Source organism: Elephantulus edwardii, unplaced genomic scaffold (genome assembly GCF_000299155.1).
Source record: "Elephantulus edwardii isolate Elephantulus edwardi_28Jun2011 unplaced genomic scaffold, EleEdw1.0 scaffold00032, whole genome shotgun sequence".
NCBI lineage: Eukaryota > Metazoa > Chordata > Mammalia > Macroscelidea > Macroscelididae > Elephantulus > Elephantulus edwardii.
In genome coordinates, this window is record NW_006399782.1 from 10,181,085 (window position 1) to 10,196,004 (window position 14,920).

Sequence of the window (14,920 nt, forward strand, 5' to 3'; positions counted from 1 at the left end):
AACCATTCTGGAAGGCAGTTTGGTGCTTTCTCAAAAAGCTGAACATAGAAATTTCATATGACCTAGCTAGTCTACTACTTGGAATATACCCTGAGAAAATGAGAACTGAGGCACAAACTGAGACTTGTACACCAATGTTCATAGCAGCATTATTCACCATCGCAAGAATATGGAAACAACCCAAATGTCCAACCACAAACGAATGGATTGAAAAATTATAGTACAGTCACACAATGGAATACTATGCACGATGCAGGAGCAATTATTTTGTAAATTATTATCTAACTTGGGTGGGACTGGAGTGGAGAGCATTATGCTGAGTGAACTAACTCAGTCCCACAAGGATAAATATTATATAAAACTATTATTGCTGAATGAGTATAAGGGTTCAAGAGGGTGAAGAGAGGATGAAAGCGGAGGGATGAGGATGTGCAGGGAGAGAGGATTAATCATAGGGTTGTACAATTTGATGGGTGGTGGAGTGAGGGAAATTGAAAGAATCTGTTCTCAAAAACAATGTATTCTAATTTTGTAAATAAACTAGCATAAAATTTTTTAAAAAAGAAAAATAAAGGTCTTAGTTTTAAAAACCAAAACATTGAGTTACAAAAACCAAACATTGCGTTCCAAATTTGCACAAAAACTGCAGTTCATTATTAAATGCTGTTAATGCTATGATTAAAAAAAATACATAAAAATATCCAGAATGAGACCAACTTTGACTCAACTGTTGCCAAATAAACAGGAAACCCAGTTAAAATAGAATTTTATACATATAAAGAAGTTTTTTGTGACAGTATATCTGGGCAGCTCCTCGGAGGCAAGGATTCTAAGGCTCCATCTAACATACTTTGGACATGTTGTAAGGAGAGACTGGTCCTTGGAGAGGGACATCATGCTTGGGAGGGTGGAGGGACAGCACAGGAGGGGAAGATCCTCTATGAGGTGGATTGATTCAGTGACTGGGGTAATAGGGATGGGAGTGTCAGAGACAGTGCGATTGGCACAGGACAGAGTAGAGTTTAGGGCTGTGGTACATAGGGTGGCTATGAGTCGCAAGCGACTCGACGGCACATAAGAACAACAACATACCCATAAAAATACTTCTGAATAGTTAAAAGATGCTAGTTGTTTCTGTGAAATTAATATTTAACTGGGTATAACAGATTTTTATTTTCTAATTCTGGCAACCCTAACGTCTCAATTATATTTACTGCCATAAGTTATTAATTGGTATCTCAGCTTCTACACTTTCTTCTTATGACAAATTTTATTTTTAATACAGCTGTCGAAGTATTTAAAGTTTGCCTTTTTAAACTTTGTAGAACTGTGTTCCTTTATGCTGGTTTGTATTTTTAATATAAAACAAAGTGATAATGAAGGGAAAATTATATATGTAAAACCACAACATTATCAATGTTTTCTACTGTAGAAAATATTTACTTAAAATGTCTTCTTTGTAGATTCCCTCTCAATAACACTTGCTCATACTTCCTCTTTCTACATCACAAAGGAACGTTGAGGTAGTGGTTGGTATGTAATTATATAAGGAGTTGTTAGCTGTCACTGACTATGATTAATGGTGATCCTACAAACAGTAGACTGGAACCTTGCCTCATCTTGCACCATCTTCATGATCTCCAACATGCTCAAGCCCATGGTAAGTCACTGTGTCAATCCATCTCATTGAGGGTCTTTCTTTCACTTACCCTCTACCTTTCACAAAATGATGGGTTTTGTGGGTTTTTTTTTTCCTCTAAGGACTGGATTCTCCTGACAAAATGCCCAACATACGTGAGACTGTTTCACCATTCTTGTTTCTAAAAAGAAACATGGTTGTATTTCCTCTAAGAGAAATGTGTTTATTCTCTTGGTTATGTGCCTTCATCACCACAGGCTGTGTACACCTACGTCTCCTAGAAGCCTGTGGATCAAGGCAGAGCCTGAAATTCTTAGGGGTGTTTGGGCCAAGAACACTATATACCAGATCTACAGGACACATTACCCTCCCTTGGGAAACTATTTCATTGTGACTACAGTGTGCTGTAAATGCAAGAGAAGAGGCCCTAAACCACAAGAGGTCAAACCCTGAGCAGAAATTGAAGGGAACGGACCTTTCCTCAGAACCATCTGAGATAGGAAGCCTTCTCCAGCATTAGTAGCTGGTATTTGGACTTATACACTCCTAAACTCAAGAGACACTGGCCACAGCATAGGAAACTGGCAGTAGCTTGAAGTGTTTGGAAACAGAGAAGCCCAGAAAGTTTGAGATATAAGCTATCATGGATATTGATCTTGAGGTATAAGATATCAAGGGCTGGATGGGGGAGATAGGTGTTGAAGGGAGTAGGTGGGAGTAGAAGGGGATGCTGGTGAAGTAGGAAAATGGGTGGGTCAAGACACATGTCAAGGGTGGGGACAACACTGAAACTATTGATTATTTCCACAATTGGGGAAATATCTTTCATCCCTTCTCTTGGTAGTCCATGTTACATTCAATATCAACTAAGTTGTATGGTAAATTAGTTTTGGGTATCTAAAATTTTAGAACTAATTTTACCATTAGTATTTTTCACAAGAAATGATCTATTGTTGAAGCAGTAGATGCATATATTTTCATATAAAACTGAGAGACATTCTATGCTTAGGTTTAATTCTACAATCAGCTAAGATGAGGAACATTTACTTTAACGTGGGAAAGTGAAAAACAGCAATTTAGAGAATTGCCAACTTTCATACTTTTATTAGACAGCATCTAATAATTAGGATAAACATCTTGGGCTTACCTAAATTTTATTTGATAAAAACATTACATTTTATTAACTATATTTAAAGAGTTATTTTATTACTAAGTAGAATTGCAAGAGAGAGAGACAGAGAAAAAGAGGAATTATTCAATATCTTGGTAATTATTAGAGAAAATCTTTCCTACCATAGTGCCCTTGTCAGTGTATGCAATTTTCTTTTTTATTTGGAGAAGGCTGCAGTGATACCCTGTACCTCGTCAACTGGAAAGCACAAAGCAAATAGTCAAGTTTTTGCCCTGTCAGACTTTTTCCAATCTACTAAAGTTTTAATTTCTAAAGAGTCTTTCTATGAATGGAATAGAATAAAATCTATGAGATCTGGAACTCCACAGAACTGTGTAGTTCTTCTGGGTATCTCAACTTTCCACCTTTGATGAGATGCAGTCTTAATCTCTTGTCTATCATTTGTTTTAGAGGATTATAGGAGTTTTCTTTTTCTGACAAGTTTTGCCTTATTCATGTTCTAGCTTTTGCTGGTTTTATGTATTGTATATGAATAAGTTAGTGAAGAATGTTAAAAGAAACTAGTGAATTCTAGCACCTTTAAGGATTATAAACCACTTGACAACAATAACAGAGAAACGTGATTTGATAGCAGCTCTTACTTGAGGCATGGGATACTGTCCTTTGTTATTCCTTCACTCGCCACAGTATTTGTGCTTCCAGATAGACTCCTTGAAGGAAGTTGGGATGAGATGTCTGGAAATGGTGGGCTTGTTTCTGGTTCAGGGGTAATGATATCTTCAATATCGTACTGAAGTCGGACTTCTAATGACTGGGGGAAAAAAATCAAGCTTTAATTTAATGTAAGTCATAATAATTCATCATATTAAAAGATATGATGCATTTTGTAGTATTTCATGTTAATAAAGTCAATTTACAATAAAAGTTGTGGCCTACCTGATACTGAATTCAAAAGTATAGAATATATAAAATAGTCACGTTGTTGTTGTTGTTGTTATGTGCCATCGAGTCATTTGTGACTCATAGCGACCCTATGTACCACAGCCCTAAACCCTGCTCTATCCTGTGCCAATCGCACTGTCTCAGACACACCTATCCCTATTACCCCAGTCACTGAATCACTCTACCTCATAGAGGGTCTTCCCCTCCTGCGCTGTCCCTCCACCCTACCAAGCATGATGTCCCGCTCCAAAGACCTGTCTCTCCTTAAAACATGTCCAAAGTATGTCAGACCAAGCCCCAGAATCCTTGCCTCCAAGGAGTAGCCTGGTTTAACCCTTTCCAGGATGAATCTGTTTGTTTTCTTGGCAGTCCATGGTACTCTCAAAACTCTTCTCCAGCACCACAGCTCAAAGGCATCAATTCTCCTTCTATCCTCCCCAGTCATTGTCTAACTCTCTGATGCATAACAAGTGATTGCAAAAACCATGGCCTGTTCAGGCGCACCTTAGTCTCCAGAGAGACACCACTGCTCTTGAGTACTTTAGAGAGGTCCCTAACAGCAGACTTTCCCATCGCAATACACACGTTCGTATACCTCATATTTTCATTAGAATAACCATAATCAAATTTGTACAAATTATGGTATTTGAAAAGATAAAATAAAATATTCAAATTTCAGTCATGAAAAATAAAGATTTTTTTTAAATTTTTCAAAATTATAGTACAACTATAAGTGGTGGAAGTTTGTATATATAGTTAATATTCTTTAAAATGAAGTATAAATGATAATTTAAAGTAATAATTTGATTATGGTTATTCTAATGAAAATATGAAGTATACATACCTGTGTAAAATATGCATGTGGATAAATGTGAATCTAGATGTTCAGGGACTCCCCACAGGGGGTCCACAGAGAGTTGTGCTGCTGTGTCTATCCGGTGGATTGAGGATGTCAAGATAGCCTGTGGGAGAAAGAATCCGCTCCTGTGGGGATTACAGCCCAATAACCTGCTGAGGGTCAGCTATAAGTCACTTCTTACTCTCTGGCAATGAATAAGTTTGAATAAACCAACTTGGTATTCTTGTCATATGCCATTGAATCAGAAACCAACACATCATGGGTTTTCAGAGCATGTAAATTTCATTTGAGGAGATTGCCCATCTTTTTTCCCCTTGGAGAAGCTAGTGGATTCCAGCCACCTGCCTTTGGGTTGGCAGTGCAACCAGAACTCCATATATATGGTAAAGATACAGGAAAGAAGAGCATACAGTAACTTAATAAGGATTCAAAGGCAATAAAAAAATCAAATAAAAAATGTAATAGAAAATACTTCATAACTGTGGTGGGGGGGGCAGCACTAATCATTAGAGAAGTGCCCCATTAGTCCAAAGGTTACAGCTCTCTGATGTTTAGACTTTACTGGGGTCTCTAGGAGCTCTGGTGGTCTAGTGGCAAGAAACTGTACTGTGATCTCAAAAGTACATGGCTCAAGGCCATCAGCTGCTCCATGGGAGAAAGACAGGCAATCTCCCCCTGTGTGTTTAATTGTCTTTGAAAGCCTGCTGGACGGTCAGCTATGGGTCGGTTCCAACTCTATGGTACACAACAACAACAACAGGGTCTCTAAGGGAGAAAGATGATGAATCTCTGTATGAGTCTATGCATTTTACAGCCTTGGGAACACAATGGAGGGTCAGCTATAAGTTGATTGTGACTCACTGGCAATTTGTGAGTGTGAGTTATACTGCATTCAATATTTAAATGAAGAGAAATTTTATAATAGAAATATGGACTTTATAATGTTAAAGCATTTTGAGGTTGAAAATTGCTATGAAAAAAATGAGGTGGTGAATAAAGTAACAGCAAATGATTGTCATAACTATTTTGAAAATTGCTATGAAAAAAATGAGGTGGTGAATAAAGTAACAGCAAATGATTGTCATAACTATTTTGAAACCACAAAAAATGCAGTGACAGATACCATTTACTGAATTCTTACTATGTTTAAATATTTTTGTAATGATTGATACAATCTCCACAAGAACTTTATGAAACTGGTATTATTACTTCTATTTAATTTCCACAGAAATGGTATAGGAGATGAGATTCTACTGTTGACTAGCCAGCCTTGTGATTTGCTTAGAATGATAAATGATAGTTATTTAACTTTAAAGCTAGAAATAAAATGCAGGTTTATCTGATTTCAAAATCCGGGCTTTTAGCAGTTATACTATAAAAGGTATTTCATTTTAGCTGTTAAGGTAAAAACAGTGTGGTGTTAAGAGTTTAATGTTCAAAATAGCTTTCCTAGCCACTGAATTTGACTTTGCCACGTGGATGGGTGTGTTAGCCTTTCCAGATAGGGACTGACTAGTTTTACCAATCCACAAGAGAATTGGCTAGTCTCACCATTGCACTGAGCAGATCCAGCAGCAGAACTGAAGAACCTCACCACCAGAAGAGAAGTAAGAAAATGCAACTCATCCTTCAAGACGAGAGATTCTTGCCCCAGCCAGACTAGGAAGGGGTGATGGGAGCAACAGTCATAGCAACCACAGCAGAGAACCAGAGACCTGATATGAGATGAAGCAGACCTTGGACGGCTATGACACAGAGCGAGAGCCTTTTGCTCAATTTCATTGGAGAACTGGAGTGGGAGAGCCCTAGTTGAGAGGACTGAGAACTCCGTAATATTGGCCTAAAGCCTCAAGGCTCATGGCTGGTGCCTGCGAGCACATTTTGAAGCTGTCTTGACTGTATACTTCTATTAACCTGGATTATAATTTTTTTAATTTCTCAATATAGTTCTGTGTGGATTGTGAGCTATCACATTGGATTTTGGACCAAGTAAAGCGTAACACTGGTGTTGAGATGAGTAGAAAGAGGTATGGCAGTGTAGGGGCCTTGTCTGACCTCATGGGAATTGGTTTTGTGTTGTTGATGCTGTTGATGGGGACAATTCCCCTTTGTGAAGTTGGTAAAGGTCAGATGCAGCCCTTGCTCTTTTTACAGTTAAACCCAGGCATGTAATAAAAAACAATCTTCATCTTTTTATAAAATTTTAAATTTATTTTAGGCAGTAAGACTAATCATCTATAGGTGCCTTAATTAAGATTTCATTTTATCCTTTATGAACATTATTATTTTGTATAATCAAATTATTTTGTTATTTTTAAAGACCGAGATTGGCATGGAAGCCCCATAATTATTTCTACTATTTTTAAAAAGAATATAAATACATGTAGAAATAACAAAAAGAAATTGCATCATAATTGAGAAACAATAATTTATATCAGTTAGTTGAAAAGAAAAGATAAATCAGATAAAACATTTAAAATATAATAAGGTTACAGAACCATATCTGCATTAATGTGACATTTGTGTATAAAATAAAATACTAATTGTAGAAAATAATATCAAATTTTGATAATTATTTTTTTTCATTTTAAGACAAATTACATTTTCAAAATATAGGATCACAACAACTATTAAAAATCCTATGAACTATGACTCCCCCCTTTTCATGCTTCCTTTCCGTTCCCCTTTTGAATATTTATACATATCTTTCTCAGTAAAGGAAGAGGAAAGATGTAATGCGGACTTGAATAGATGGGTTGATAAAAAGAACAGGTTAATAGTAATTATATAAAGTACAATGTATAAGAATGATCGAATAAAACACAAAATACATGCAAGAAATGTGTATAAAGATTGTCTGCATTACTGGCTACATACACATTGCATAATAAATTGTGTTAATCAAGTACTAGCCCCAATGAACAAGAATTATCTCTATTTTTGTAGTGACTCTGCCTGTAATGGTTTATTTAATTTTAACCAACTTACCACTATTTCTGTTGTAATTTCATGTCTGCTGAATTTGTAAATGATGACATATGCAGAGACTCCTGAGACACAGAATATCCTGCTCTCTGGACACCAGTAAATCATCTGAACCGCGTAGGGATCTTCCTCTACAATTTCACAGGTCTGTTTTCCTTCTCCCACCTTTTGTTTTTCAAATACTTTTGATGTTTTCAGTTTGTACAGCATCTGCAGAGTTACTATAAGATATTGAGCTTGATTATCACCTAATTAGAACCAAATTCTTAATACTGATAACACTTTTTTTTCCATATATTTTTTAACTGTAGAGTAGACAAAAAGTATATTTTAATTAATAAATACTCGAATTTGTATTTTCATACACTTGTATTTTTTGGCTGAAGAGAAAATACAGAGAAAAAAACAAACCTTTACTGAACATACACTGTATATCAAAGAAAACATAGACGCTTTGCATGTGTTAGATTGCTTTGGTAGTTGTGTCCCTAGAAGTTGTGGTGCCACCCCAAAGGCTTCTCTCCCCAGGAGATTCAACCCTCTTAAAATACATTCTTTCAGATAAGAAGCATCTGCAATTTGCCAGGTAACAATATTAAGAACCAAATTATCTGTAATTATTTCAGAGACAAACTTTTGTGAGCAAGTCTATGCCAGAAAAAGGCCAGTTACAATCCCATTAAGCTCTGGATGTACATTAATTTCAGGAATATGTATTCAGGGGACTAGTTTTCCATTTAAGAAAGCGATGACTTCTCTGGTGACCTAGTGGGTAGATATTGGACTGCCAACCCAAAAGCAGGTCATTTGAATGCACCAGTTAGTCTGGAAGAGATAGATGGGCACTCTCCTCCCACATAATTTAGAGCCTCTGAAAATGCCATGGCAATGAGTAACTGAATGATAACACTCCTATTAGAACTGCTTCTACCAAGGCTCTCTACTAACGGTTTTTAAATACCTAAGAGTACTGGAATCAGAAGAAGCTGACTGTTACCTAGTAGGTTCTGACTCAGAACTGCTCCATTGGTTTCTGAAGCGGCAAATCTTTTCTTTCTTTTTTTTTTTTGGAGATTTTAATGAAAGTTTATAAAGTTCATTGTTGTACATTTTCCTTCCTGTCCCCCCATCCCCAGTTCATTTTTTTCACTTGGGGAAAAAAGTTCTTTCATTGTTATACAGACCCCCAGCCCTGCCCTAGACGACTTTACTATGCAGCTCTTATTCTGGACTGTTGTCATGCCAAAAATACCTAATCATATTTTCCTTTTATACAGTTCTCTCCCTCATTTGTTTCAATGCCATGTAGATTATTTATCCCCTCTTTTCTTAGTTTCCTCTCAGCCCCCATGTCAGTCCTGTTTTATAACAGTGGCATTATGCCATATTTGCCTTTTTGTGACTGAGATATTTTATTCAGTATAATGTCCTCCAGGGTCACCCATTTTATATCATAATTCATGAGTTCCTTGTTCTTCCATGCAGCATAGTATTCCATTGTGTGAATACACCACTGTTTCTCTATCCATTCATTTGTTGATGGGCAGTGGGATAGTTTCCAACACATTACTATTGTGAACAACGCCGTAATAAACATGGGTGTGCATGTATCTGCTTGGGTGGCATTCATGGTTTCTTTAGGGTATATTCCCATTAGTGGAATGGCTGGGTCAAATGGTATTTCTATTTTCAACTTCTTGAGAAAGCACAAGGCTGCATATCTTTATGAGACTTGACTGCTCTCTTTCTCCCTCTGATAGGCTGGTGAATTTCAATTGCCAATCTTTAGGTTAGCTGTCCAATATATTACATACGATGCCACCACAGATCCTTGGAACTAGAAAAATGCTTATTAAATATGCAAAAAATTTACTTAGATAAGTTTTTGCCACTTAAATCTATGCTGTTCATACTATTAAGTCAATTCTGACTCAGTGTTCTATTAGGGCAGAGTGCGGTTGGCGCAGGATAGAGCAGGGTTTAGGGCTGTTGTGCATAGGGTCGCTATGAGTCGGAAACGACTCGACGGCACATAACAACAACAACAACAGAATTATTTCACAAGTTTCCAAGGTTGCAAGTTTTTATGGAATCAGACTGTCAAATCTTACTCTCGTGAAGTTCCATGTAGGCTTGAATCACCAACCTCAAGCCTAGCAGTCAAATGCTTAAAACACTGCACAACCAGGGCTTAATAAGGCTGTTTCTTTTTAATATTTTTATAGTAAGTTGATCTCTAAAAAATTGGGTTATTGGCATGTACAAAATGTTACAATATCAAAATAATTAACAATAACAACAACAACAACACCCAACCTTCAAGCTCTTTGCTATTAAAGTAAACTGACTAATCACCCAAGGGGCATGGCCTTTAGGTCAACAATACAACTATCTGCACTCTGTCACCAGAAATCCCTAAGTAACAAATAAAACCCCTTATGATGATAATTGCCTTTTCTGAAAGCTGTAAAAATTAAAGTGGGGTATTAAATAGTCCATGTTGTTGTTGTTGTGGTTGTATACCATCGAGTCAGAACAGACCCAATGCTGACCCTCCAGCGGGTTTTCAGGGGCAGTTAATCACATGGGAGGAGAAGGCCCAACAAACTTCCTTGAAGGAAGTGCAGTCCAGAGTGCTCCTGACAGGCAAGGATAGTGGAACCTCATCTCACTAACTCTGGACATATTTTCAAGAGAAGCTAGTCAGTCATTGGAGAGAATCATTGTGCTGGGAAAGGCAAAGGGTCAGTGAAAGAGAGGAAGACCCTCCACGAGGTGGACTGACATAGTGTGGACCACAATGAACATGACACAACAGAGCATGAGGATGGTGCAGGGCAGGGCAAGGCTCAGCTCTACCACTCACAGGGTTGATGTGATTTGTTGGACTTGACAGCACCTACAACAACCACATTATGATTTCCGGGGAACTCTGGGGGTGTGTATTCCATAGGCAGATGTGCTGCTAACCCAAACATAGCCCCTCTTTGGCTGTTTGAACCCACTATTGGCTCTTCAAGAGAAAGAGGAGTAATCTTCTCCCATGAGATTTACAGCCTCTGAAAACCCACTGATGAGGCAGCTATGTGTTAGTTCAATTTCTCCCACAATGAGCTTGAGCTTTTATGGCTCATTATAATTTCTGTTGCTATTTATTAGGTCATGATTCCTAAAATTATAATTCCAGACATTTCTGGGGCTCAAATGGCATTAATATATGAAATGGTGTTTATACACAGAAGTTTAAACAGCAAGTACTCCCTAGTGATTCACTGGACCACAGGAAATTTTCTACAGTGAAAAATTTAGATTTGCTGGAGAACTGATTCCAAATCATTAGTAACTTCAGTGTTTATACATACAGAAACACTTGGGAATAGTATACCAAAATACTTCCTCAGAAGTAAAATTGAACCTACAAAAACATTTTCACAAATAAATTTTAAAAAAGTCTTAAAAAAATCTTAAAAGATTCTTATTTGCTTTGTGACCAATATAGATCAGGACCATTCCACTCAACAAAAATATGTTAATTGTGAAAAGTTAATAAGCAACTAAGAAAAGCATTATATTGTATCTATGGTACTCTTTCCACATATACATAATCTGAATCTAGTAAAGAAATACTCCAAAGTAAAGAATGCACTACAGAACAACTGGTATTAACTTATCAAAAAGGTCAATATGAAAAAAGATTCAGGAATTATTCAAGGTTTTTAAAAAAGCCTTAAAAAGGACATGAGAAATCTCTTTTTATATAATAAGTGACACAGACTTTTCTTTTTTCATTAAAGAAATCACTATTATTATGACACTTGGTAAAAACGGAATAAAATGTGTCAGAATTAGTGAGACTGGCTCAGGACACGGCAGGGTTCAAAGCTGCTGTACTTGGGATTTCTATGGGTTGCAGATGACTTGACAGCACATACCAACAATGACAACAACAAAATTTATTATTACCTTCCCCCTTATGTCAATTTTGACTTATGGTGATCCCATATGCTTCCGAGAACAAGTATGTCCTAGGATTTTCAAGGAAACGCTTTGGAAGCCTATTTTCCTAGGAATCCGTAGGCGATTTTAAACTTTTGATCTTGTAGTTAGTTTTTGTTAAATGCTTAATAGTTGTACTACCCAGGGATTCCAGATTTAAAGAATTGTTTTTACTGTTGTTAGGTGCCATTGAGTTAAGTATGACTCATAGCAACCCTATGAGCAAAAGAAGTGACCCCCGTCCTCTCCTTTGCCAGCCTCATCATCTCTGACATACTTGAGCCCATTGGTGCTGTCACTGTATCCATCTCATTCAGGGGTTTTGCTGATCTACCACCTTTCAAAGATTTCATTCCTTGGAAAGGAATGAAAGGGCTCTGGTGACCTAGCAGTGAATGTTGTTGTGTGTACTTTGAAGAGATTCTTCACAGCAGATTTTCCCAGTGTAGCATTTCTTCTGATTTCTGGAATGTTACCATTGCTAGGAGTAATGCATTTCCTTCTGAGTATTTGTTCTTTTTTGTTGTGGTCACAAAATGACCTCAGAAATAATGGTTATATATTCTTTTAAACTTTTTGTATATGTATCCTGCTCAGTTCTTGAGAGAGTCTAGCTATGGACCAAGAATATCTTCAATATCCAACCTTTTTTTTTTACATTAAAAAAAAATTTTTTTATTATTATTAAATTTTATTAGTTTTAATGAACATTTACAGGGATTTTGGGTTTTCATTCCTTCATTGCTGCACCATTTTCTCTACCCTCCTCCCCAGTTTGTTCTTCTTCCCCGCCATCTGAATGTCTGTTTTAATTGTCCAATTGCCACAGTGCTTGTCAAAGTCAGTTCTGATTAATCTCCTTTGTCAGTGTGTCCTTTGCCATTCCCTATCACTCCTCCCTGAGAGAGACTTCACCCTGAGTCATAAGGAAAAGGGGATGGCGTATTCTCTTAGCTACTTCTTGCTGAAAAGGGAAGCTGTGGGTTTCAGGGTGAAGATCTTCTCTCACTACTCTAAAGGGAACCATATGGTCCTATCAATTGATGCAGAAAAAGCCTTTGATAAAATCCAACACCCTTTCATGATTAAAGCACTCAACAAAATAGGATTAGAGGGGAATTTCTTCAACATAGTAAAAAGTATCTATGAAAACCCAAGAGCCAACATTGTTCTTAATGGAGAGAGGCTAAAGGCATTCCCTTTAAGAACAGGAACTAGGCAAGGATGCCCACTATCACCTCTTTTATTCAATATTGTTTTGGAAGTCTTAGCAATAGCAATAAGACAAGAGAAGGGAATAAAAGGTATCCAAATAGGCAACGAGGAGGTAAAATTATCCCTCTATGCTGATGACATGATAGTATACTTAGAAAACCCTAAAGACTCAGCAAGAAAACTATTGGACGTAGTTGACCAATTCAGCAAAGTAGCAGGATACAAGATCAACATACAAAAATCAGTTGGATTTCTCTACAGCGACAATATCCAACCTTTTGTCCTCTGCTTTTCTATTTATGAGCCACTAGAAACTATTCACTTCTGTAGAGTCAAGTGTTGCTTTTGTATGTCCTCTTCATTATTTTCTTTTTTTTTTACGTTTTTTCCATGTGGTTTTCCCAATGATGTCACAAAACTCAAACCTACAAATGTCTCCTATATTTCTTACGTTAAAAAAAAAAAGAAATCTCATTGTTAATGAGTTGGAACTAACCTACAGGTGACTTTCTAGTGGAGTTTTGTAGGCTCTTAATTGCACTAAGGAAATGAGCAATTTCTCTCCTGTGGAGCGGCTGGCAGATTTGAACCAGCAGAAAGGCACCAGTTTGGGGTTAGTAACACAAATACCTATGGATTATATTTCCCTAATTATTCACACTTGGAAATCTAGAGTCACTTATCACATGCTTCTATAATTCTGACTTAACTGACTCCCAAACCTCACAGTAAATATTTTTAAAATCCATTTCAAAATTCCCTACCTGGAGCTACCAGATTAAAATCAATTCCCCCTCTCCTGTCTGGGATGTACAACAGCTAGAATTCTTCGTTTCCCCCTAAGCTATATTGGTGACTCTTTTCTCTTTCCAATGACAGTATATCGACTGACGGATAAAGGTGTAATGAAATCTTAAAATTACTTTCTTTGTATATATCTTCTAATAATGAGAAGAATACATAATTCTTAAGAGTTTTACACTGATCAATCATTTATTTTGAATCTCAAAGACTAGACAGACAAATGGGGGGAAAAATTAAGAGTAGAGGCATAAAAGGACTTGTCCAATCTCACATAAACAGGAGGTAAAGTTCCTTAATCATAGTTAATCTGAAAAACACACCATGCTTCTCATTAGTAATATTGACTTACTCCTGTTTGCTTTGTATTATGGAATAAAAGTATAGTGAGGCTGCATCTTAAAATAATCTAAGAATTTAGAATATAGAACATTTTTTTGCTTTATATGTGCATATATGTGCCAAAATATTTTTCTAACATATTAACTGCCCAAACTAAAAAGAGCTGGGTAGTTGTGAGTGGAATTTACAAAATGTTCTCTGTTATACAAAACAATCTTAAAACTTACTTGCAGAAGCATCCCAAAATTTTATTGATCCATCCGCATGACTAGATGAGAAATAAATTAGCATTAATTAAAGCATAGTAAGTTTAAAAAAATCCCTCTTAAAGTATAAAAGCTTAAGTTACTATTGTTAAAAATTCTTTAACATCATTCTAATTAAAACTAATATATGATAAGCCATCATATATTACATCAAAACAATGGTGTGGTTTTTAAGCAATTCTCTACCACCTAAGTTTAGAAAAAGAACAAGAATTCATTAATTTTTTAATAAAAATATTTGTCTATAATAGAGAGCAATGAAATCTGACATGAGAAAAAGGAACAATATTATTTTAGTGCAAAATTATTTACCTTCAATGAAAAATACCGGAATTAACATTATTAACATTAATATAAATTGAAAAGGAATATTAAAATTAAGCTTATAAAGAATAAATCCTTCAAAACTAGTGAGAGTTCTATCAATATTTGACAAAAATAACTTCCAACCATACAAAAATTAATCTAGGAAATATAAAAGAATATTTCCCAGAACTTTTCAAGGGGTGACCATTACCCAGAACCAAAATATATAATATTTAAGCTAAATATATAGATATAGATATAGATGATATTGTTGTTGTTGTTGTGTACTGTCGAGTCGTTTGTGACTCATAGCAACCCTATGTACAACAGCTCTAAACTCTGCTCTGTCCTGTGCCAATCTCATTGTCTCTGAAACACTCATCCCAATTCCCTAGTCACTGAATCAATCCATCTCCCAGAGGGCCTTCGCCTCCTGC

At 36.4% G+C, this 14,920-nt stretch overlaps 1 protein-coding gene across 2 annotated transcripts in view; it reads right to left on the reverse strand.

Annotated features, from left to right (window-relative positions):
• STXBP5L (syntaxin binding protein 5-like) overlaps positions 1 to 14,920 on the reverse strand; it is a 405,474-nt gene that overhangs the window by 120,771 nt on the left and 269,783 nt on the right. For both annotated transcript variants that reach the window (XM_006884245.1, XM_006884246.1), the window contains exons 14-16: positions 14,139 to 14,179; positions 7,561 to 7,778; positions 3,413 to 3,582 (exon numbers count right to left, since the gene is read on the reverse strand). In XM_006884245.1, the coding sequence (XP_006884307.1) occupies positions 3,413 to 3,582; positions 7,561 to 7,778; positions 14,139 to 14,179 (429 nt within the window). The remainder of the gene's footprint in view (positions 1 to 3,412; positions 3,583 to 7,560; positions 7,779 to 14,138; positions 14,180 to 14,920) is intronic.